This window comes from Chelonoidis abingdonii, chromosome 2 (genome assembly GCF_003597395.2).
Source record: "Chelonoidis abingdonii isolate Lonesome George chromosome 2, CheloAbing_2.0, whole genome shotgun sequence".
Taxonomy (NCBI): domain Eukaryota; kingdom Metazoa; phylum Chordata; order Testudines; family Testudinidae; genus Chelonoidis; species Chelonoidis abingdonii.
This window is the reverse complement of record NC_133770.1, coordinates 78,621,538-78,648,279: the sequence shown is the minus strand read 5'-3', so window position 1 is coordinate 78,648,279 and position 26,742 is coordinate 78,621,538. Positions and strand designations below refer to the sequence as shown.

The 26,742-nt window shown below is 39.2% G+C and overlaps 1 protein-coding gene across 7 annotated transcripts in view; it reads right to left on the bottom strand.

Annotated features, from left to right (window-relative positions):
- RBMS3 (RNA binding motif single stranded interacting protein 3) overlaps positions 1-26,742 on the bottom strand; it is a 1,007,942-nt gene that overhangs the window by 24,110 nt on the left and 957,090 nt on the right. For all 7 annotated transcript variants that reach the window (XM_032790015.2, XM_075062478.1, XM_075062476.1 and 4 more), the window contains one exon: positions 22,236-22,346. In XM_032790015.2, the coding sequence (XP_032645906.2) occupies positions 22,236-22,346 (111 nt within the window). The remainder of the gene's footprint in view (positions 1-22,235; positions 22,347-26,742) is intronic.

Genomic DNA, 26,742 nt, shown 5'->3' with positions numbered 1-26,742 from the left:
TTCTCACTTTGGCTGACACACAGAAACTTGCCACATAGACAAGCCCTAAGATACATTTGACTTGCTCAGTGAGGCTTGGTTATCACTGAACTTCTGTCATCCCTTAGATTTTTGCTTCAGACCTGGTGTACTGAAGAGAATGAAGAAACGATGCACCTGAATAGCCTCCAAGATGGTTTCTTTTGTCACAAAACTCTCTCTGCACTCCCTTTTCCTGGACATTTACATACAATCATTCCCGTCAATTTCTATATAACTACAATCCATTCTATTAATCCCTGAGGACGGAAGCCAAGACTTTTATGATATTTTCAAGTTAAGTGTTCATCAAAAGTGTTTCACAGGAAATAACCAAACCTGGGTTTTCTGACATGGCAGGTTTGAATTGCCTCATTATTTCTGTAGCATATTACTGATCTTTTTGGACAAGCCATACAGTGCATTCTCAATGCTAATAGTTGATGAATGTGTCTCACGGAGGCTCGCCTCAAAAATGTTGTCTTGAAAGATGTAAACTACTCTACTCTCAGTAAGTGAGTTTCGAAGCAGTATTGATTAATTTATTGTAAAGACAATGTGAAAGAAACAGTCAGAGTTGTTACATAATGACTACTCCTGTATCACACACTTTTTCATTTCTGTTTTAACAATATCCTTGAGTATGGACAGCTCTAGGGCCTAATACTGATAGAGATGTAGCAATGTAATTAAAAGCTGATAACTAGATGCACAGAGAAGAAAAGCCAGAAACATAGTAAAGATCATGTAAGTATTAGCATTTATAATTTCACTGAAGCAGAAAGAATTTTACAATCACCTGCATGGAAATGATACACAGATGAGAGATATGATGTAGTGAGCCACTGGCATAAACAACCAGGAGTACCCCTGTGAAGCCCATACCAGAGTTGAAACACAGTATTGCTCAGTCCTTTGTCCCTACAAGATTCCTAGAATCCAAATATTTCTGTAAGTCGTAATGAAAGCTTTCTATAAAAAAAGGCAGTTTTAAGGCTTTTTGCTGGGTTACCACATTAAAAAGAGCCTTATAAAGGAATCTTGCATGTATAACGCTTTAGTCAGATCCATCAGTTACATTAATATATGATCACAGAGTGAGGCTAACATTACCTTCAGTGGAAAATGAAACTGCCATTAAAAGTAAAGAATTATAGTTTTACACTACAAAATGTTATTTTCTATGGGAATAGAAATCAGTTCAGTTAACATCCTTCATAAATTTACATGATCATTAGGTAAGTCTGTGTGTGCGAGTAAGGGCGGGGACAGCATTTTTGTGAGATTTTTTTTCCGCCTGTGTACTTTAAAATCTTGCAGTCCATACTCAGTACCTACTGAGGGAAAGGGGTGGCACATCCGGGTCTACGGCTGCAGGTCCCCCAGTCCCTCTCTTCCTCTTTGAGCTGCTGCCAAAGAGAAAGAAAGGGAGTGAAGGACCCGCTGTCAAATGAAGCAGTGTGATTGAGCTGCCGCCAAAGTGCCACCATCGGCTTGAACTTTTTTTTTTTCCGCTTCGCCACTTGGAGAGGAAAAAAGCTGGAGGTGTCCCTGGTAAGGACTGATTAAGAAAACTACAGGATTTGGCCCTAAGTGTGCTATTTATCCATTGTGAAGGGGTGTAACGGCATGGCACCCACCACTCACAAGTGCCCCCTTCTGGTTGGGTGTGTCTGCAGTTCTTCAGTTTATGGTGATCCCCATTGGTGGTTTCTCAGGCAGGTTTCCAGTGACTCAGCCAAGTCACTGTCTCTATGTGAAACAGAACAAATCCCTTCCAATATATACAGTCTTTAACTTGTCTCAGCCCTCGTATGGGCCATACCCACAGGGATTCCTCCCTGGAGACTCTGTTTTTCTGAAGCCCTCTCTGGGTTCATTCCCAGCAGACAGCCAGGCACGCCTTCTTTGCTCTCCCAGTCCCTGCCAGAAGACTGATCTGTCTGTGGTCCTGCTGCTTTCAGTCAGCCAGGACACACAGCACTCTCTCCTCCAGCTCAAAGGCAGCTCAACTGACTTTCTCTGGCTCTGCAGCTTTTTACGTGACCCCCCTGGACCCTAACTGGCTGCTCCCTGCAGCCACACTAGGGCACTTGGAGGACTTCTCTTCTGCCTCCTATCTGGGCTGGGGTGTGGCAGGATCGCAAGCCTCCCACAGGACCTAGTCCATGCCATCACAAGGGGTTACTGAAATGAGTCACACTGAATCTATTCCATGGCAATCTTACAATGAAGTGGAAATACAGTTTTTCAGGGTGCTGATTAAGTGGATTTTACTGTACTGTCAGTTCACAAGTCAACACTGATCTGCTATTCTATATAGACAGGTATTCAGTGCTCAAAGTGAACAGAGGGTTACAGGATTGAGCCTCTGCATGTTTTAGCAGCAGAAACAAAACACTGGACACTTCAGAAATTAAATAGTTTTTACACTTTCCCTTGAACTAGGAGAAAAAAAGAAGATGCAAGAGAATGAAGCAAACAGACTATTATTATTTCAAGGGTTTGGATTATCCCTCTTGTGCCATATTCCTTTCTCCTTTACCATATTATCATTGTGCTCTATTCCCCTGCTCAGATTTATACTGCAATTTTACAAGGGTTTCTCTACTGTGTCCATCCCATTTTGAGCACTACATGTCCTGTGTATTACATGCTAATCAGGCAAGCAGCTCATGCATTCTGTGCATTGTGGTAAGATGTCTCATTCTGCTGGGAAAATGTGATAAGCAGCTAGTGCTGATGAAATGTGAGAGGAGTGATCTTTCATGCTGACTTTAGCACTGAATACCTCTTAATACTGGTAGGTAGTTAAGGTCTAGAGAACAAGAACATTTTTCAAAAAAAAACAAATAACCTTTCTCCATAATGCCTTATTTAATATAGCTTTATGGGTGTGTGCAGTACTTATTTCCCCAGGAATTATATTAACAATGCTTGAAAGGTCCAGTGAAATAGATGTGCTTTGGTGTTGGCTGAACACCAGCATTCCAAGGCTGTTCTTTCTGTGGTAGAAGTCCAAAGGAGACAGATCCTGCACATATACATTCAAATGATATACAATCACCAATCTATACCAATTCATGCCTAAACTCCCTGTGCTATTCTGGGTAACACAAATATCGACGGTATGCATTTTAATGTTGTCATAAACAGATTGTTAAGGGTTAATGTCTCTTTTACCTGTAAAGGGTTACAAGCAGGGAACTGGAACACCTGACCAGAGGACCAATCAGGAGACAAGATACTTTAAATCTGGGTGGAGGGAAGCTTTTGTGTGTGTTCTTTGTCCGTTGTGTGTTCTTCTCTTGGGGGGTCTGAGAGAGACCAGACATACTACAGGCCTCTCTAAGTTTCTGTCAAATGTATAAAGTAGAGACAGGCAGTTTATCTTTTTATTGATTGATTTTTCTCTATTTGCGCAAATTGGGATCTAGCTGGTTAACTTTTATATGTGTAGTTGCTGGAATATTTTATTTTTATTGGTACTCGGTGGGCAGAAAGTTCTCTCCGTAGTTTCCTGTAAGCTATAGACCCTGAATATTATATCATCTTGAAATTACAGAGATAATCTTTACTTTTTCCTTCTTTTATTAAAAGATTTCTTTTTAAGCGACCTAGATTCGATTTTGTTCCCCTTGTTTCCCTTTGTTAAATCCCCAAGTGGGAGTGGATTAAAAACTCATACAGAACTGATGGGGGACGCCGAGGTATGGGGGATGAGGGGAATCTTTCTCTATGTTTCCCGTTGAATCTGTTGCACCCTCTTTGTGGAAGGAAGGGACATGCTTCCCTCTGTATTCGGTGTGATTAAACAGAGTGGATCAGTAGTCTCCATTCAGGGTAGCCAGGGAGGAAAAGTCTGGGAGGGGAAAGGGAAGGGGGGAATGGTTTAATTTCTCCTTGATGTTAAGAACCCAAGGGATTTGGGTTCTTGGGGTCCCCAGGGAGAAGGTTGGGGAGATCAGAGTGGTCAAAACACTATATAAAATTTTGGGTGGTGCCAGTGCACATTCAGAGTCTACCTTAAGTCTGCCTTGGCTAATTGTAAGCTTGAGGATTCATGCTAGTATCTTCATGTTCGAACTCCATAAGGTTCAGATCTGGGAAGGATACGATGACAAATGTAAAGCAATACCTTCATAAAAGTCAGTGCTGAGTGAAAAGTAATTCACATTCCAGATAGAAAAAAATTAGGAGGGGCGTCAAAGAGAGTAAAACTAATCGTGATTAAAAATTCACTCAACCATAATAGCATTTAATTAAATATTATTTGGATGTTTTCAAGGCAGTTCATTCAAATGTAATTAAATTATAAATTACAATACAGAACCAAAGTGGTGCTGTCAATAGAAACGAAATGGTTAACGGGTTAATGCTCTCTGTTCCATGGTAAGGGGTTTAAGAAAGCTCAGTAAATCCTGGCTGAGCTCCTCGACCAGAGGAACCAAATAGGGGACAAGTACTTTCCAAAACTCTTGATGGAGAGAAAATCTTTGTTTGTGCTTGTTGTTTTGGTTTCGTTGTCACTCTTGGGGCTGAAGAGGGATCCAACGTACACCCGGCTTTCTCAATCTTTCTGAATCAGTCGTTTCATGTTCAAAATTGTAAGTAAAAGCCAGCAAAGGCAGACTATTTATGTTTTTGTTTTCTTAACTTGTAAATTGTCTTTTTGCTGGAAGGATTTTTCCCTCTTGTTGCTGTACACAACTATGTCAATCTAAGGATGGGGTCGGGGAGGGGGCAGTCCCTCTAGTCTATATGAATCTGAAAGTACCTGTAAAAGCATTTCCATCCTATTAAGAGATCACATTTTCCCTTTCTTATTCTTTATAAAACTTTCTTTAAGAACTGAGTTGAATCTTTATCTTGTTTTAGAATCCAAGGGATTGAGTCGAACTCATCAGTGGATGGTGGGATAGGGGGGGGGATGTGTTAAATTCCACTTTGTTTAAGATCCAAGGAGTTTGATTGTGTAAGCCTCTCAAAAGGCAACCACCGGAGGGGAGAGGAGAGTTCTGGGGGAAAAGAAGGGGGTGATTAATTTCTTCCTTGTTTTTTAAAAGACCAAGAAAGGGTTTGGGTGCTTGGGTACTCTTCGCCCCAGGAGGGTTTGGGGACAGAAAGTGTGCCAGACACTGACTTCTGACTGGTGGCAGCGTACCAAATTTAAGCTAGTAATTAAGCTTAAAAGTAATCATGCAGGTCCCCACTTCTTGAACTCTAAAGTTCAAAGTGGGGAAAAAACCTTGACACTTGCAGTGCTCACTTTATATTTATTTTTGATTACAAGTATTTGCACTGAAAATAACAAAAGAAATTGTATTTTTCAATTAATCCAATACAAGAACTGTAGTGTAATATCTTTATCATAAAATTTGAACTTACAAATGTAGAATTAAGTACAAAAAAAACCTGCATTCAAAAATAAAACATTACAAAATTTTAGAGCCTGCAAGTCCCCTCAGTCCTACTTCTTGTTCAGCCAATCGCTCAGACATACAAGTCTGTTTACATTTGCAAGAGATAAAACTTGTTTACACTGTCACCTGAAAGTGAAAACAGGCATTCTCATGGCACTGTTGTAGCCAGCATGGCAAGATATTTGTGTGCCAAATGCACTAAAGATTTGTATGTTCCTTCATGCTTCATCTCATTCCAAGAGGCATGTGTCCGTGTTGATGACAGGTTCTGCTCAATAACAATCCAAAGCAGTGAAGACTAACACTTGTTCAGATGCCACAAGCAGAAGGTTGATTTTCTTTTTTGGTGGTTTGGGTTCTGTAGTTTCCGCATCGGGGTGTTCTCTTTTAAGACTTCTGAACGCATGCTACATACCTCATCCCTCTCAGATTTTGGAAGGTACTTCAGATTCTTAAACCTTGGGTCGAGTGCTGTAGTTATCTTTAGAAATCTCACATTGGTACCTTCTTTCCATTTTGTCAAATTTGCAGTGAAAGTGTTCTTAAAATGAACAACATGTGCTGGGTCATCATCCAAGACTGCTATAATATGAAATATATGGCAGAATGCAGGTAAAACAGAGCAGGGGACATAGGTTTCTCCCCCAAGGAGTTCAGTTACGAATTTAATTAATGCAATATTTTTTTCATGAGCGTCTTCAGCATGGAAGCATGTCCTCTGGAATGGTGGCTGAAGCAAGAATGTTGGGCATTCATGAATGGGCATACGAATGTTTAGCATATCTGGCACGTAAATACCTTGCAATGCCGGCTACAAAAGTGCCATGCAAATACCTGTTCTCATTTTCTAGTGACATTGTAAATAACAAGAGGGCAGAATTATCTCCTGTAAATGTAAACAAACTTGTTTGTCTTAGTGATTGGCTGAACAAGAATTAGGACTAAGTGGACTTGTTGGCTTTGAAGTTTTACATTGTTTTGTTTTTGAATGCAGTTATGTAACAAAAAAAACTACATTTGTAAGTTGCACTTTCACAACAAAGAGATTGCACTAAAGTACTTTTATGAGGTGAATTGAAAAACATTATTTCTTTTGTTTATTATTTTTACAGTGCAGATATTTATAATAAAAAAGAATATACACTTTGATTTCAATTACAACACAGAATACAATATATATGAAAATGTAGAAAAACATCCAACATATTTAATAAATTTCAATTGGTATTCTATTCTTTAATAGTGTGATCAAAACTGCGATTAATCACGATTAATTTTTTTAATCATGATTAATTTTTTTGTTAATCTCGTGAGTTAACTACAATTGACAGTCTTAAAAAAAATTAATCAGTCTTCTCTCCAAATTCAAAGTCCAGTGTATTGGTTGTAAATACTTTTAGAGAGGAACCAAAACAAAATAAGAAAGCACAAGAGGAGCAGCTCTGAGGTAATGGCTTGAAAGAAGAGTAGGTAACAATGGCTGTTCTTGTTGCAGTTTTATTCAGGTTGTCGATTTTTGAGAAAAATGAGGAAAAAAACCCAATCCCGGGTGAAGGAAGTTGAAATGCAGAAAACCACTGAGCAAAGTAACAATGGGGAAGACATTAATACACTTACAAATACCCATATTTCATCCTCATGAATGTTCTCTATCTGACAGAACTCTCCACACAGCACTTAAGCGATACCAGCTAAATGGTTGACAGACAGATGCGGTAAGTTATGGCTCAAAATGTTTGCTTGCCAGACAGAAAAGGTGACATTTTTTGCTGAAAATCCTTTAAGGTAAACTGATCCTGTGTCTGCTGGCATGCTGCCATTTTTCTATAAGCTCTTATTACCATGGTGTATTTCTAATGGATTGGGTATGGTGCTTTTCCATTTTGCTAATGAGAAAAGCTAAAGGCCATTACTTGTTCTGATTAAGATCCCTGAGGGAAAGAATGTGATGTGTATATTACTAGGGCATATAAAGGGAAGTATGTGGCATTGGTAATCAATCAGATGAGAGGTAGACAAAAAATACTGAAATCTTATCCTGTGACTACAAAGGAATAAGATAGAGAAATCCGGAAAGTGTCTTTAAAAGGTGACTTATAGGGGAATCAGTTATAATGATATTAGTATGATCAATGACTACGGCCACTATCTGGGAAAAATGTAATTACCAAAATGAAAACTTCCAAATGGCAAGCACTGATCAAGGGCAGAGGTATTGTCATATTTCTAAGAGCACTGTCAACTCTCATTCAAGCAATGTATGACACTGACTTCTACCAGAATTACAATACTAAAATGGTTGATCAGTGTTTCCATTGCTTGGAAGAGAGTAGAGTAAAAAGGATTGTAAAAATTTGCTCTGAACTTTAAAATCTTGACTAAATCTCAGCCCAAGGGCAAGTTAAAAAATGTAGACCTTTTGGGGGGTTTTTAAGTGAGAAAAAAGATTGTGTGTTTTTATGGGGTTTTTCTGTGTGTGCACTTCTGTGCACTCATAAATGGTTTCAACTGAAGTAAAACAGGGTTTTGTAGACCACTGATCTGTTAATCTTAAAGGACATTCAGTCAAAAACGTACCATAAAGAGCACTCCTCTATTTGCAGGGAGATAGATTGGATAGTCCGATAAGGTGTCTTCCATCTATGTGTAACCTTTACTGATGAGTAGGATCTTTTACTAATTGTAAATGGTTGAAAAATTGAAGCTTGGTGACCTATATTCACTTATTTTTTAAAGGACTTTTCATTTAAAGCCTGACGCTATCGTAGGATACATGCCCCAAGTGACAAGTGAAGTCAATGGAATCAGAGGTGCATATTCTAAGACAGGATAAAATCCTTTAAGCACATTCACAATACATTGTGGTTGTAGTACACATGTAATTTATACTACATTAATTCCAATTAATACTATAAATAGCTGCTGCATGTCAAAAAACAGCCATCACTACCATGTCTCCTCAAATGTACATTGATGTGGTAGATCATTGCAATCTGACATGCCAAAAATCTAATGATACAGAGGCTATTATGTCCTATGATTGCAGTGATGAGACCTGTAGGAGGGAGGATCTCATACCTCCATCGAGATTGTTTCAGTATTAACTTGTCTAGTTTTCCTTCATCAAGCCTCTGCTCTCCTGCAGATATTTGAGAGGTGATAAGGTGTGATTCTCAGGAGATTAACTTGTTTTGGGGGTTTAAAAGCCTACTATTTCCACGGTTTGGGGAGAAAAACCAAAAGAAATATTCAAAAAAAACCCCACTGCATTTTCAAATTTGGAAAATTTCTTCTCTCATAGCTAGATCAGGGGTGACCTTGAAAAAACAGACTCTGTTAATCTGGTAATACAAGAACATCACAGAGAGTCTGGGAAAAAATAAGCATGGAAGCTGAAAAAGCCCACCTAGTGCTATCATATTGATATCCAACTGCCTGTAGTTTTCATTTGAGCTTTAAATGTAAAGGATACTACACAGCCTAACGTTAGTTATCAGTAAGCACTGGAGGTCTCTCTGCTCCACTCATGCGAGAAAGACAAACACTACGCAATTGTACTTTAGCACATATGGTCAAGCAATAAGGGTGGATCAAAACATTCTGTTCTGTTCTAAAACCACAGCCTAGTTAGTGGATTGCTCTTCCCACCGGGATCTTGCAAGATCTATTCCTGGGTTTGGTTGTACTTTCCGGTTCTTTGACAAACTCTTTGGCTTTGGTGCGTTAGCCATATGGCACATCGACTGACTGAGAAGCTCAAACATCTTCATTTTACACTGACAATAGTGTTGTTGCAAAATGTCCCCTTTTCTGTTTTCTTTCTGTGTAAAACCCACATTCAAAAATTAGATAAAGTGCAGGGAAAATATTTGCAGTCGACAAAGCCATAATTGCACTGCAGCCAATCCTCCAAGAATGTGACAAACAGTATGACAAAGTGGCTACTTTTCTACTAAAGAAATGACTTTATATCAATAGCTTTAAAGCCCCAGGACTTACAAATTTCACCTTACAAAGAAGAACCTCTAATGACCTGTGTACGTTATGTTGTATATCTAGGCTTCTGCTGAAATAGAAATCAATAGGGTTAATGTTTAAAAGGTAGACGATGGCCGCTCATGGGGGAGAAGGAGGGAGTCTGCACAGTTCTCTCAGTGACTGGCTGATTTCAGAGGTGATGAATTTTGCCTCTGGGGAAGCGTGTCAGCCAACCTGTACAGCAGTAACTCCCCCTTCCAGAACTGAAGGGATTATAATTGTGCAAACTGAGACAGCAGCTGCTTAACTGTCATTCCGGCCTGAGGACTGGAACTTTTTTGCTTATGGTGAAAGATCATGAGAAAGAATGCAAGGAAAGTGAAGTGAAAAACAGAGAGCAAAAAAAGAGAAAAAAATACAGCCGCCAAAGAACAGCACTGTCAGTATGATTAGTGACCTGAGGGAATAAAAATGTAAAAACATATGAGATTCATGATGAATTTTGATGCTGGTGTTCAAAACATTTTAATCATTTACCCCAATTTAGTTCTTTTAAAAATTTTGAATAGCAGTCAGGATCCCTTGATGTTATGAGTTAAAAACAAATATTTGACAGTAAGTAGATTAAATTCCAACTCCTGGTACACTGAAGAGGTAAGAGGTCAAGTCAAATCTAACTGGAACAGGTAATTTCTACCATCTTCTTAATGAGGGACAGCTCATCAGCTGATGTAAATTGGTAATCTCCATTGACTTCATTGGAACTACACCAATTCAGCTGAAAATCTGGCCCTTCCCTTAAATGTATGTTCTGTGTTATAAGATCTGCACTAAACCACTGTGATGGTTTTCGGTAGAATCTAGTGTCCATGAAATATGAAACAGTCCACAGTATGCAGCTCATTTTCCTTGAGACTGCCTAAGTGGTGTTACAAGAGTTATTTAGTTTAGTTCCACAGAGCTCTGAAAATATAAACCGTAATTTGTGCTGTTACTACTGCCTACGTCAGTATATATCACAAAAGATTGCAGTCTCATTCTTCCCAGTATGAAGAATATATGTTATAGGCTCCTACATGCATAGCTACTACTTTCAAATAAAAATTAGAAAACTAGGAATAGAATGTTAAACAATATCCCCAGACAATGTGTGCTGGTTCTGTCTGAACCAAAAGTTCCTATAAAAATCCCACAGCTAGCGAAATGGAATTTATTACACAAGAGAGGTTTAGAACTGAGTGTAGTTGTTGCAGTGTCGCAGTTTGCAGTGGACATGGCTCCTTCTGCAAAGGTCTCCAAGGAATAATTATGGTCCAGAGGTGCTTTAATCCTTTAGGCCACTGCACCAAACCAGCACACACTGTTTACTCTTTAACATTCTATTTCTAATTTTCTAATTTTTATTTGAAAGTAGTTGTTATGCATGCAGGAGCCTATGACATATATTCTTCATACTGGGAAGAACAGGACTGCAATCTTTTGTGAGATATACTTAGGTAGGCAGTAGTAACAACACATAATTGCAATAATACATTATTACCTCTTGGTATCAATATCCAAAAGAATATTGTCTGTTACAGCTATCCCCCTATTCCATTTTGTTTCTTACAGCTGTCCCCATACTCCATTTTGTTTTTGTTCTCCTGTGGCCTCCCCTCCCTGGCTGTTAAGTTGTTTACCAGGGCCACTGCCCTTCTCAAAGGGAGGGCCCCTTAAAGTTGTTTACCAAGAGCCATTGCCCTTCTCAAAGGGATGGCCACTTGTGCTAAGTGGGAGAGAGATACCATTTTTTGAATCCACCCACAAAGAACAGATTGCCTGAGATGATCTAACTGATTATATGAAGAGTACTAGTTGAGATGTTTCGCTGCTTCTTGTGCTTCCTTTGGGGCGGTAAGAATCCTCGTGAACTCTCTATACTTTTATTTTATTTTTTAGCTGCGGTCTGTCTCCCCAGCCCAGACTAGCTAACTTGTTTGTCTTCAAACTTCTACTCTCAGCCACTTTGTGCTAAATAGAGTTCGTGCGCTGCTAAAGTCTGCTCTGTGGGCTTGCGATCGGGCTCTCTGCTTCAATGTATCACTGCTGCACCACAGCTGGGCAATACAACTCTGCTGTATTCCCATAGGTAAGGTGCACCATAGGTTTTCGTTTTCTTAGTTTATAAGTTGTTCCTATAAGCTTTGTTCACCATGCCTTGTCTTTGTTGTCCGTTTAGATTGTAAAGCTTGTACTTTCACCGCGCTGTTTAGTGGTTGCTGTGCTCCTATAGTTGTCTTATTATAGATTTTGCTTATAATTGTTGATATTTGTTGTTTGCCTAGTCGTCGTTAAGACTAGATAGGTTTTTGCTACTGTGAATTCATCGTTCCAAACTGATTGCTTCTACTTTTGTCAATTTGTCTGTTTGTTTCCCCGGCGCAATCCTCCCCGTGTGCTTCTCGTTCTTTACTGCTCTGTGCTGCACGGCCTTCCCAACCCCTTAGTGTTCTCCCCTGTCATAACTTGTCTGTTTCCCTCCCGCTCGATGTCCCTGCCTCGTGTGCTTAAAATCTCTCTTAGCCGATTGTCCTTACTTGCAGGCTCGAGCCTCTGGCTGCTTCAGGCCTACACATCTCTCTATAAGTTCACTCTATATACTCCCTCATCCTCACCCCCTCCTCTGTCTTAACCGCAGCTGTTAGTCACACTCTTCGCTGCCAGCAGACTAGAATTCTAAGTCATATTTCTAATTGCATAATTTCACTACTCCCATATTGTGATATACTTTGTTTACATTAATACCATTTGTGTTAATTGTATATAGGGCGCCAAGACCATTAATACATTCTACTTAGGATTGTTAAACATTTATATAGAAGCTACCATTTTATTTTGCATTTTTTGTCTTTGGTACATTTTACATTTACACACGTGTATCTAGAATTGTTCTAATAAAGTTAAGTTGTTATTGATGTAGTATCCATTGTGCAAACCCCACTTACTGTAGCCTCACGCCGTAGAATCTGCCTACTTTGTTCAATAAGAACCCCTCCATTCATTGTCTATTGTAAACACCCTATACATCCCATCCCTTCGTATTTTATTGTTAAATTCCCACCACTTCCTTTTTCCTTTAATAAAGAAATTAATTGGCACCCCACCTGTGTGGTAATTGCTCCCCAAGATCCCATATACCTGCTGGCAGGGACAAAATTGGCACCCCACCTGTGTGGTAATTGCTCCCCAAGATCCCATATACCTGCTGGCAGGGACAAATACGTAATATAATAAGATTCCTCGTTTTAAAATTAAGCTTGAATAGATGCCATGGGGCATCAGCTCATATTTTTCTCCTCAGAAAAACATGAAAATGTAACATTGATCGTGAAATTTACAAGAAAATTAATGAGAATGGATTTATAAACCTTCAAATATATCATTTTATTCCTCACCTTCTGTTGCAAGTTAATTACTTTAAGGTCTCCTATCATACATTTTTGATCTCCAGCTCCTTTAGTTTTAGTTTTAAACAAAGGCCAAGGAATCTCAGGAAGGACATTATCCTTGCCCAGGTATAGTAGCACAGATGTGTAGTATAGAAATAAAGCAAAGGAAACTCATTTGTTCGGCCAATATACTCTGAATAGAATTTATTTATTTTCTATTAACCACTTCACAACCTACCACAACTTGCCAAGCACAAGTGAAGTTGCTGTCACTGAAATGTTAGTTTAACAGCTACGTCTTGCTCCATACACTAATTACCACCAAACTTTACAGCTGGCTGAAAAATTGAATTAATTTTCCTGGAAAATGTTTACGATGGAAAATTATGCCAGAAAGACTAAAATTGTGACACTTCTTTGCTGCCAAAAAAGCAAATTTCAGAGTCAACAACCCTCTTCTTAGAAAGCTATGTCACCCCACAGCAAGTCAGTCCTACAGTCAGTCAACTGGGGCATTTTTGCCAATACCAGCAGTGTGGTGATGGAATAGGAGAGAGATGGCCTTGAAGATAACCAGGTCTGTATGGTAGAAAATTATCGTTTTGTTGGAAGAGACAGGACAGAAAGACTGGGCAGGTTCCTGGTAAGGTGGCAAGGTCAAGGACCCTTCTTTCTACCCGTCTCCTTATATACCCCATTCAGTGGCTAGTGGAAAATTCAAAAGAATGGTTCACCTTGTCCATTCCTACTGAACATGAAGGAGCTTGGAGAAGGATCGTGCCTCTTGGAGTGCAATCGTTCCCTGAACTCACCCTAGGGTGGTCCAGTTCTTATGTGTCACACGACATAAAACTGCCATGTTCAAAGTTATTTATCTGCTAGAAAAACAACTCAGTTCAGCAAACTCTGAAATTCACTTGATACAGCTGCTCTCAAACACCTCACTACAGTTTAATGAAATGCGCTGACTGAGCTTTCTATAGTAAAAATTGGTTATAATGGTACTTCCAAACTGAGTCTTTTAGGACCATGAGGATTCCACAGCTACATAACACGGACTGAATCTCATATAATTCACAAATAATAAAATATCATCTGAGGGCATAGAGGTTATTGCTATCAACGACTTCCTATGCACTGTAAACCACTTAAGCAAAGCTCTGACTTTTTGAGAATTTCAAGCAGAAATCCCAACATGCACAGAATACCAGCATAAACTACCATTTGGTAAGACTGCACCCTTACTAGATAATTCTGTGGATACAGCCACAGAAAACCCATGTAATCTGACCGTGCATCCTATATTACTTGATCCTGGAGAGGATGCTACTTCCAGGTGAATAAGACATCAGCAGTGAAGCATGCCATACAAATGTACCTCAAATATGTATTATAGTCTGGTAATTTCTCTTAGAAAAAAATTAAACATTTGACCACCAGTATCTTGGCCACATAAAAGGGTCATCACCGTATTGCAATGAACACCAGTGGAATTCAATGGCATATTGTTTGTGGTCCTGGCACTATGCCTTGATAGACAAGCTACATACAGACTATGTCATTTTTGTTACTGATTTAAAAACATCAAAAATAGAGATGATGCAAATATCATTTCTTTTCAGTTCTACCCACAGTACAACCGGTAGGCATTTTCCCCTTGTGGCACTGTCCCCAGGGCCAGTGCAAGAATCCCTAGGTGAAACTTCCACCTTGCGCCCCCCAACACCCTGCCCTGAGGCACCCCCCACCCCACAGCAGCTACCCCCCCCTCCGCCCTGAGGCACCCCCCTGCCCCAGCTCACGCCTGCTCCGTGCATGAGCACCCCGAGCACGCCGTCGCTGCTTCACTTCTCCTGCCTCCCAGGCTTGTGGCGCCAATCAGCTTAGGCGCTGCGAGCCTGGGAGGCGGAAGAAGTGAAGCAACCACAGCGTGCTCGAGAAGGAGTTGGGGCAGGGGTGAGCTGGGGCAGGGAGTTCCCCTGTGTGCTGCCCCCCTTTACTTGCTGCAGGTGGCCCTCCCCGTGCTCCCCTGCCCCAGCTCCCACCACCTAAATGCCGGCGGTGACCAGGGCGGCCGAAGATCCGGCCGCCGTGGTTGCTGCCGAAGAAAATGGCGCCCCTCAAATCCCAGCACTCTAGGCAACTACCTAGGTCGCCTAAATGGTTGCACCGGCCCTGACTGTCCCACCTTCAATCAATAAGCTAGTGTTTCCATGAAGTCATGTGCCTGGAAATTAAGCTTTCCCTACGAAAAGCCACTGGGGATACAATTCATATATTTCTGTTCAGAATACACGCATGGGCAAAAATGCGTTGCTTACTGAAATGTACACATCATCCACAAAATGAATTATAAACATACTGACTCACTTAACGCATAGTAAAACAACTTAGCCTCAACTGCAAAAGGACTTTCCAGAGTTAGCAGTGTGAACAGCTGGCTGAAATGCATGTCTGCATTTTGGTTGTCTAAACTCCAGTTGGTGAAAGAAAAACACTGTTTTGGCTTATAGTTCTTATCTTGTGCTCAGAAAACATTTTTAAATGGTACATCATCTTTTGAAATTACAGCGCTTAAATGAAAAATAGAAAAATCCTCATTATTACTTAGTTTCATATCGGAGTCACATAATTTCTTTTCAACAAAGAACACAAGTTAGAGATAAAAAGACGACCTAGCCCATCTCCTTGCCAATCCCTGATAGATCTCTGCAGTACAATTTCTGGTTTTAAATATCCCAGGTGATGGGCTTCCACCATTTCCCTTAGATGATTATTCCAAACTCTAATACATCATCATTTTCTGCAAGATAATCAAGCTAAAATTTTCCCTTAGTTTTACCTCATCATTCACAGTTATACCAATGTGTACCACACTAAATAATTCCTCTCTTTCCTTGGTGCTTACACATTTAAGATATCTGCAGACTGCTATGTCCCTTAAGTTGCTGCTTTTCTACATTAAAAATGCTTTTTTCATTATTATGTCATCAATGACTCAGTCAAAATTCCAAGTAGAATAGCGCTGTGGTCCCTCCTGTATCTCCCCAATGGTAAGACATACCTTGAAGGCATAAGCTAGTCATCCTAAAGGTTTCATTTAAGCAGTTCAACTCCAGAACCATCTAATGTCAAGAGAGCACAACCTGCAAAGCAGACTGATCACTATCTTCCTTTCATTCATTGTATTGCTTTTTGCTCTCAAAGGCAGAGTCCATTCCAGGATTTCAGGACTTGTGAATATGTTCACAGCTCAATGAAAATGAATGGCTACACGAAGCTATTTTCAACCATTTTTCTTCCCCTCCCTCTTTTCCCATTGCCCTGTCCCCATTCCCCACACCACCTTCCTTTGGCTTTCTGTTTACCTAGTCCCCTCTAACCAAAACCCACCCAAAAATTTAAAACGAACAAAGAAATTGGGGTACTAACATCCATGACATGTGCAGGCCATCACATGATCATACACTGTTTGTACATTCTATCCCTTTGCCCTACCCTGTGTCTGGCTTGTCTGTTTAGATTGTAAATTCTTGGGGCAGGGACTGTCTAATAATCTGTGTTTGTACTGTGCCTAGCACAATGGGGCCCACTCGTGGTTGGCCCCGAGGCACTACAGTAATAAATGTAACAACAACAACTTCAGAGGGTATGGCTGAAAATCATGTATGGAAACTGGTGACCCTTTTCAGGATATAATGTAGATTAGTCACTATGTGCTGTACACAATATTTCTAATGTATTTCAGTATCCACTCTATGTGTTTTAATATAAAGGAGTTTTTCTAAGAGGTACGTGCCTATTGCTAAGCGATGTGCATGTTTTTTAAGAGAACACTTTGAATTATATTCTCAGTGGCCCCTCATATTTTCTATCGGGGGAACTTTTAGTAACAATAAATAGCATGACAGCAAAGATGTATAGGTGAAACTAGCCTCTGAGCACTCAAGACACGTGAAGCCTGTTGAACACATTTGGCTCTTATAGCATCAGATTTGCAGTTATGAAAATACAATGTTTATTAATTTCTTACATTTTAGCCATTATTTCAATGTTTTGATTTGCATTTGCATTCCCATTTCTCCATATGTCAATTTAACTTTTTATCACAATCATCTAGGGGCCAGCGTCCTTCCATGAGAAGAGGCTTTAGGTTGGGCTAATCTTGCCTCCAGTAATGGCCATTAGCTGGTGCATCAGAGGCAGGCAAAGAGTCCAAACGATGTACCTGTTCATTTGTACAATGTTGCAGATGGGGGTACTGAACAAATACCTTCAGAATGTTCTGTGTATGTTTCACTGAATCAAAAATTGAATCCACATGATCTGTGTTTGTGCCCCTTTCACTTTCCTTTTCTCTGAATAGTTTAGCTACTGAATTTCCTGGAAGGAGTGTTTGCAGAAACAAAGCACATTGTAGGCAAATATTATAGTGTAGAATGCTCTTAGAAACTGAATGCTTAGCTCATAAATGCGGCAGTCACACCAGGAACTGGATTTTAAGAGTTCTGCTCAGCCAGTAAGGGAACAGAAACAAATCAGTCATGTGACTCATGGCCAAATTTTTCAAACCTGGGTGGCTAAATGTCGGTTCCTGAACCCCCATTTAGGCATCTGAATAGAAGCAGCTTGCAGTCAATGGAAGCTTAAGGTGCTCAACACTTTTGAAGAGAAAAGGGAGATCAAAACCATGCAATGTATTATTTACTCAGCTCTAAACAAAAAATGTCTTTCCTTGCTATCCCCAGCTGGTGATCATATTCTGAACCACAAGAAACTATATCTCTTTTAGGTTTTTTTACTTAGCTGTTGTGACGGCAAATGTTATTCATATCAATGTCAATTCTATTTTTAAACACCTTGCTCACCTATTTGTCTTACGAGTATCTGGTAGCAGCAAATTCTACATATTGATTAGCTGCTGCATCAAAAAGTTATTTTGATTTTAAATTTGGTGACTTTCAATTTCATTGACTATCCCCTTGTTTATTTCAAACAATAGAACAGACTAATAGGAGCAGCCAAGTGGCTTTCCCTGCACTATTTGTTATTTTACATTACCCTTGCAGAGATTAGTCTACTCCAGTGATTCTCAAACTTTTGCACTGGTGACCCCTTTCACACAGCAAGCCTCTGATTTCACCTTATAAATTAAAAACATTTTTTTAAAAATATATTTAACCCCATTATAAATGCTGGAGGCAGAGCGGGGCTTGGGGTGGAGGCTGACAGCTCACGACCCCCCATATAATAACCTCGCACCCTCTTAAGGGGTCCCAACCCCCAGGTTGAGAACCCCTGGCTGAGTCTTTACCTTTCCAAACAGATTAATTTCTCTCTGAAAAAACCTGTTTCCCAAAATTGCACGATGCTGCTAATCATTTTCATTTCTCCAGGACCAAGGTTGAGAAAATGGACAAGGGTGATCTACTTAGTACCAGCTTGAACCATACTTTAGCTTCATTTGCTATTGGCCCAGTCTTGTATTCTTTAAGCAAACTGAAACAGTCAAACAAAATAAAAGAGCTTCAAGATTAAAACCTGATTAACATCAAAATCAAAAGATTGTACTGAAATGTTGCTCCTATAAATCGTCAGGGACCACATGATGTTCTATTAAAACAACAGACAAGATCATTTTGTAACAAAGCTCTGAACGTTAGTGGAATTTGGTGACATCATACAGTATCATGGCCAAAGTATGTGCAAAGAAAATTGATGATTAAAAAACCAAACAAACCAGTTATTCTATTGAGGGCCTTTGGTGACATCGTAAATCATCAGTGACCATATAGTATCCAAAGGAAATAACAGATAAGAAACTTGTAACAAGCTTGTGGTTCCATTGAGAGGTTCTAGAGATATCATCAAGCTCTAGTGGCAGCAGAAATAGCTAACAAAGGAAGAGTTAGGAAATTATGTACCAGAATAACAAGCCTGATACTCCATTGAGGGATTTCTGGTGACATGGTAAACCATGAAAGCAGAGTTAGAATGGTTTGCAATATCAACAGAGTCCTGAGATAAACTAACATCATTTTTATACACAACTGATCATTTTATACATAAGTATATAGAACAATTAAACAAATGTACAGTTTATAAAGAAAAATCAAGAGCTTGTGCTGCAAGTTTTGCTTATTTTCTTTTAAATATGCAAGCAAAAGCTAAAACGGCCCAGCTGAGTGTGTGAAGAACAATTAAAAAGCACAGTTGAGCTAGCAGTTTCAGTCTAAAAGCTGGCTTCCACTCACTCTCTCGTTGGCATGGCCCCAAAAAGTTTCAAATGAAATAGGGATATACTGAAGCAATTTCAAAACAGAAAACAAAATGGTCAGAAAAGTAAATCTGCATAGGAGGGGTGAGGGATGCTGCCTCAGGATGTGGGATGTAAATGGAACCAAAGCATCACCTTAAATGCATGTTGGAAATAATGACCATAAAACCTCAGTCAGGAATGAGCTGTAGAGGGGACATATATGGCAAATATTTGTTTCCGTTCAATGGTAGATGGGTGCTGCTGATGGCTGAAAGTGTCATTGACAATGTAAAAGGAGCCCCGCTGTAAGTCCTGAAAGCTGTGATCAGGCTGCACAGTTTTATTTTTCTAAAGGGTTTTATATTGTTTCCCCTCAAGCTATCAATCATGACTTTTATTAAACTGCAAAACAGACGTCAGTTCAATGGCTGTGTTAGAGACATTTTGAGTGACAGGCTGATGGTGGAACAATTCCAGCATCCATATATTATTAAATACACACTTATGCTATTCTTTCAGTGTTTCCATACAGAGCGGACCCACTCCCTATGCTACCTTAGTAATGTCTCACTTGCAGGGAAGAGCTAATTGTGGATAAATATTATATAAGGAAAACGAGGCTAGAATATATACCAAGGTTATAATAAACTGGTAAAGAAGAGGAACATTCAGGGTTAAAACCATCTCTGTATCCTTAGGTTAAGTCTTGGGCCTTCCTTTTTAATATACCGGCAGTAGCTGAGGAGAGATTGACAGCCTTAATCAGAAGTTTTAGAGTTTTCTCAGTTTTGTCACAATTGTGACATTATTTACGCTTAGATTTCCTTTACTTGCACAGTCAGCATACCTATGCAAATATCTCTTGCTATTTTTAAGTGAAGAGGTATGTACAAAAATATATATAAATAAGGTTGAATTGTGACCTCTGGGATAATCTCTGCTCAATTCCTGATTCCAGGCAGATATGTGCAGGTGATCCATGCAGCACAACTACCATCAAATTTGTCACTATTGTCAACTATATTTTCAGTGAGTATTGAGGTTCAATATGGATAAAGCACAGAGCATGCGACGCGGAGGGGGAGGCGAGAGGGGTGAAATCTACACTCACAACTCAGGGTCATGGTGTAAAGCTGCTGTGGAGCCCCCCTCAGTAGTCTCTTCCCCCCAAACTACACCTGCCTGTGGGCTGGAGTATTTGCTGTAGCTCTGTGCTTTCCATGGAAGGGGAACTGGGACCAGTGGATCTGAGTAAACAGAGATTTACAGACACTCTCCTGGCCCACCACCACTATGGTCTTACATGCAATACCTCTGGTTACAGGAGTATTCTGTAAAAGAGATATCTAAACGTGTGAAAATAGTTGATCATTAATACACAAGGTGCTAGTGGATGGTGCTCATGAATATGGGGTATCTTTCCTGGTTTTTAAGACCAATAAAACTTCTTGTTGCTCACTGCTTACGGCTTCTTGTACTCGTCAGCCCTTTACTCTACTTGGACTCAGTAACAAGATATTTTCCATAGTACATACAGAATGCTAGTCACTTCAAGGTTGTTGTTTTCCCAGCAGGGATCAGGCCAGCCCTTAACTGGAGCTCAGTCAATCCAGAGAAACTTATGCTGGCCCTCTGCACCATGGGTGAATTTTCCCCATAGTGTGGACTTGGCTGCAGAAGGGGTTTTTTGCATATTGGAAGCTCTTAGATTAAATTGGGACGGATTGCTGCTGACACAAAGCAGAATTGTTTATGACTTTTTGGCTTGTTTGTTGAAAAACAAGCTGGTTAAAAGATATCCAGTGACTACAGCACCCCATTGCAAACTTTTAAAGGACAAATTTGAAAATATGAGCACAACAGAAATTTTAATTCACTTTTTAGATTGATCATAAAATGTGATTCAGTTCCGATAATCAGAGTAGAGTTCTTTTTTCTAACAGGGCTGGAGTCCCCATGGTTCATGGCCTGGGATTCATAAACACTGGTCTAAATAAACTAAAGAACCTTCTCAAGCTTCAGAATGCTAGAATATTGCTGTTAATATCGTACATTCTACAGGCAAAGGTATCATTACATAAAGACTATCATAAAAGGATATAAAATGACTCATACTATGTAATAATAGCAAATATAATACATCTGGTCATGCCACCTGATCTAATTACAAAATAGCAACCAAAAGGAAACTAGCAGTGGTTTGGTGTTAGCGTAGATCATTAGTTGGGAATTTCCTGGTTTTATATGAAGACTGTTAGAGGAACATTTTCCAAGTCATCCAAAGGGTTTATATCTGCATGATTCTCTCCAATTCAATGAGAGACAAAGGACAAAAGTCCCAAGAGCTGCTTCAACATACCCTTACTGCACTTTTAAAATACATGTTTAATTCACTCAGTAAAATGGATCTGTCATCAACAAACTCTAAAGACAACTAAAATGCATCTGGGCATTCTTTGCCAGGGAGCTATCTAACTAGCCAATCAAGGCTTCAATTTCACATACAGATATTCTTACTAGCCACGGTAGCCTCCCTTAGGTTCATGTGTCCAAGGAAAGTAAGAAGAATAATGAGAAAAGCATTGAGATCATATTTCTATTTGTTTGTTTATTGGCTGAAACATATAAAATAGATGGCAAAGAATGATGAACCAACATATTCAAGCATCCTGAGAGACGACTTAAAATCTGATATATCAACAAAAATGGGGGAAAAAACCACCGAGGTTGGAATTAACTTGAACCGATCTGGAAGGAGAGATGACATGATAAAGTATGTAAAGTAATGGTATAAAGAAGAAACAAATATACCATACGCCAAAGAAATGACTGCAAGACTCATAGAATGAACTACTGTGTCATGTTAAAGATGGTTACATTTTTCCTTTAGTTAAAAAAGCTTGTAGTGCCATGAGTGAAATATTAGGAAAAATTCATATAAAGAGTATACTACATCTTCTATGTAACTGTTAAAAATTAATACGCTAAGAAAAAAAGGAGCCATGGAAATATTAAAATAAAAAGAATGAAGTATTGGAAACTCAGGTGAGCGGAAATGACCTTGAGAACTCAGAAATTAATAAAACATTTTGTAAAATAGAAATGATGTAGCATATTATCTGAACTTACTGTTCCTGTTGTGCCCAAGGAAAGGTGATTCATCTGTTGGGTCAGAGGGCCCATCATGCTTGCTGGCTGCATTGACATAGTGTGGTCCATTGTTGGCGTTATCACAGCACCCTGCAAATACACATGATTTCCACCTCAACATTTATTTTTTTAAAAAGTCATCAGTGTTCTTTAAATGAATGAATTTGGCTAATGCTTAATATTAATTTAAAAGAGACTAATATATCTGTCATGTGAAATATATGTTATTCCCACTGACAACCAAGACACATATATATGACTAGTGAGCGTGTATTATGCCAGTTCCAATTAAATGTCATTTTTGGCTTCACTGCTTCTAACAAAAACATATGGTCTGTCTATAGTGAATGCTACTGCACATGGCAAAATGTGTGTCATTTACATTTTCCATTTCCTATATGGAACAATCTTACTCAGAGACACCACACATATGTCCCCAATTTTTCCTGGCTTTTAAAACCTTCAGTTCCTTGTTTGTGACATTTTCAAGGTGATTAAACAAGACTAGTTGTTGACAACCATTATGGAAGCAACATCTATTTTAAAAAACACACATACACAGGTTTTAAATGCATTGCCCTCATTGCACGGCACCAAAGAGGTCAATAATAAACAAGACACAAGGTATGGCAAGAACAAGACCCTAAACGAGAGAGAGAGAAAATGCCAAACAGAGAATTGTTAGGGAGAGCTGCTCTGTAATTTTCATCAGCAATCAAAGACCCCATGTCAGTGCACTCATGGCTTTGCCCAAAGCTGCACATGGCTCCCTCCGGAGCTCCCAAATGCAAAATTCTACTCCCTGGGTGGGCTAAAGTAGGTGTCTCAAGAATGGTGCGAGTTGCTCCTTCTTTCTCCGCAAAGTCTGAACATATTCCACTCCTTGTGCTCCTTAGTAAGGGATGGACAAGGCTCACAAACTTGGTAGACCACAACACAGGCTATAAAGATAATTAAGCAAGGGTAGATAACTTCAGATGTTTCCAGCTCTCTCTCAATATGAATTCCATAGTTCACTCTGTGCGTCTGTGAATACATTGTAAAAACATATTCAGAGACACTGTGAAAGCCAGTAAAAAATGGGGAAATTTTTTGTGACATTTATATGACACATTTGTCTCCTTTCTTCATCAAGATATTGCAAAGTCTAAATATTTTCGACCGAGATCTATACAGGGGAATTCAGCATTAAGGATAAAAACCCCAATAATTTCTAAAAGCCATTGTCATAGGTTCTCAAGTGACTACCTCACATTTATTTTGCACGGTTGGAAATTGTTTCTAAGAATGAGAGTGGAAGTGAGGTTTTCCATATTTTCAGCTGCACATAAAAAATAAAACAATTAAGGGGAATGCCAATCAACTTGTTCTGTCCTTGCCAACATTTTTCTTCTATGCTTACGTCTGATTTGAGAATCTCACTGATTTCTGGACAAGTTTGTATTAGTCACTAGAGAAATGCAGCAAATGGCTCTATATGAAACATAAAAATCTCCAAAGAATAGTTGTGATATTCCAGTATGAATTTCAGTAAATATCAACAGGCTTGTTAGTGTGCATGTTTCACATCCTCCTTGTTTGAGCCAATTTTTGCTTCTTATTTTTGGCTGCTGCATTTAGTATTAGCTTAGATGAAACTACAATAGAGGAATTTATTCAAATTAACTGCAATAGTGCCACTATTCACCTTGGTTGGAACAGCTCTCTCAAAATCAGTGTTTCTACAAACCTTCATCACAGACATTTTCTTCACCAGATCTTGATCTTCCCCTCCTCCTCCTCACACAGAAAATGATATTATTTTCCTTCACTCTAGTCTATCTATAGCCCTAATTGTAACCCATTTTTTAATTATTCTTTCTACTAACAAATGTCAGAGAATCCATTCTTAGTAAACCTTTTGGGTGTAACATAAGCCCATTCATCAGTTAATATGAGATTCAAAGCAAGAGTCTGCAGTAGCACCTTGCTCTAGGAAACTGCATTTTGCCCAGGTGTTCAGCTTCATGTAGCCTGGGATTCCAGGCCCGCTGCTGAACTTGAGATCTTGAAACATGTGTCCCTGAATCCGAAGTATGTTATTTGGTTATAATAAGAATTCATGAAAATATGCAGTTATAGTCAGAACCCAGAATCAGGCAATTTTTGTGTGTCAAAACACTAAAGCTTAAAATGAGTTTAACAGAAAAAAAAATATTCTAGGCATCTCTGCAAGCAGTTTTCTCTTTTGCCCTGGAGACGGCCTATTTCCTCAGAGACATTAGTGATGGATGATTTTAGCTTCTGACTACAACAGGACATGCAAAAATGCACATATGCATTCCCAGAGCATATGTGTGTGGCTGATCAATTAAAGCTGTGTCTGGCACACTGAAAGAACCGACTCTCAACAGTAGTAGCAGCGGCAATTAATTTGGGAGGCTCCCAAGGACAGTAAAATCCTAGCTCACCTTTCCGATATTTCTGTTGCAAAAGGCATGATTGGAGGAACTTGGTTTGATTACAGATGTGGCAGACTGATGGCTACTCCAGTGTATAAATTCAGGAGCCTGGCAATCAAGGATCGACAGCAGCAAGGAAAGTTTTGTAATTTAGTATTGTAAATACAAGTGCCAGACATGCAGTGGAAAAGTTAAGTAGAAAATGTTTCTTTCAGTAAGCAAAACACAGTTATTGTGAATAAATTATTTTTAAAAATATAGGTCTTGGGGAAAATATATATCCAATAAAAAGAAATATACTTGGAGATAACTGTTTTTTTTGTTGAAATTACTGGTTACTGAGACCATAAATGTTATCGTCTCAAAGTTTACACTGTCCAGCACACTAGAAATAGGGGTGGGACAAACGCAAGGATCTGTAGCTTTCTGATCATAATTTATCAGACAGAGACAATTTAAAGAGCTTGAAACTGACAGTTACCTAAAGCAGAGAACTATATGCATTTGCCAGTCCATTAATTCACCAGAGTTTGCGGAATCCTCTTGTGATCACGTAGGAAAAAAATTATACTTAATTAAGGAAATACTGTCTGGTTGTTAAGACAACACCAGGTCTCCAAATCATAATGCGTTTCATAAAACATGCTGTCAAGTCCATTTGTATCCAGCTTATTTAGCTGTAGAAGGCAGCAATATCTCATGTCACATATTGCCACTTGCATGCAAGGTAATTTAGTTTACTCACAATGTACAGTATGTGCCCTCTCACGGGCCCCACTTGGCTAGTGGCAAGGCTAAAGGGAACATGTTTTTCATGTTAACATCTTTGGATGGCTGAGTTTACTCAGTTTGTAAATTATATAGAAAAACACCATAACACGCTGTAATTCTATTAAAGGCCAAGTCTAGTTAAAAAAAAACCAACAGCTTGCAGGTGAATTAATGATGAAGTTTTTACCACTGTCTTTGCCAAATAAAGTTCCTAGTGCCTGCCAGTTACTTAGGTTTGCTGTGCTGTCTCTAAGGATTAGATTTTCACAGTTTCTGCAGGGAATATCCAACTTCAGCATGGAGTAGACTGTCAAACTATTACACTTGTCCTGTGTGTCACACATGGAAAGGGACTTACTTAGCAATTTTTTAAAGGCCATTTCAACATCTTTAAACCATGATTGATAATTCAGTGAGATTTACGGATTTTTCTTCAGAGAACTGCCTGGGATCCCAATCATAACTGTTATTAAAGTACTTCAAATAAAACTGCATACTTCAACTTATCATGGAAATCAACCTCCTGTGGGCTGGCAAGGCTGATGGATGGGACTAAAATGTTTTTTGTTTGATAACAAAATCAAACGAGGGAAAGCATTTATGTCCTTCAAATAATGAAAAAGGACAAAGGGTTAGTTGTCTGGATTTGACAAAGGAGCAAGCATTCCTGATAGCAGTTTGACAAACAATTCTACCTCCCTGTGAGGGGTTGAAAGGGGACTTGGAGAGTTTAAAGCTTTCTAGTCATATGTGACCTTTGGTTTTCCAAATAACTCTCGCCTTGGGATTCCTTGAACCAGAATCATTCTAAATTATTAGACTCCATCAAAAATACCACAGTATTAGACACTTACCAATGCATACACAATTTTCTCACATTTATCTTAACACTACTGTCTCTATACATAGGCTGCAGGTATATCTCAGGAATCCTATACACAGAAGCATATATACTAGATATACAGAACCAGTCACAAATCATGAGGATTTTTTTATATCACAGCACACTTTCTGTCCATCTTGGGTGCCACTGATTGCATGTACAGTTCCATTAGACCAACAGCTAATCACCAACATGTGAGCAGCCACAAACATGAATCATTTTTTTAAAAAATATGCAGCAGACGGTGAGACCAAGTACAACATTTCAAGTATGCTTGCAAGGTATCCAGAACCAACTCATGGCTCCTGCAGTATCAGCTAACACATTGTGGGAAATCAGTTTTTAACTGGACATACCACAAGGCTATTGGGCAGTCCATTAATTGTTTCAT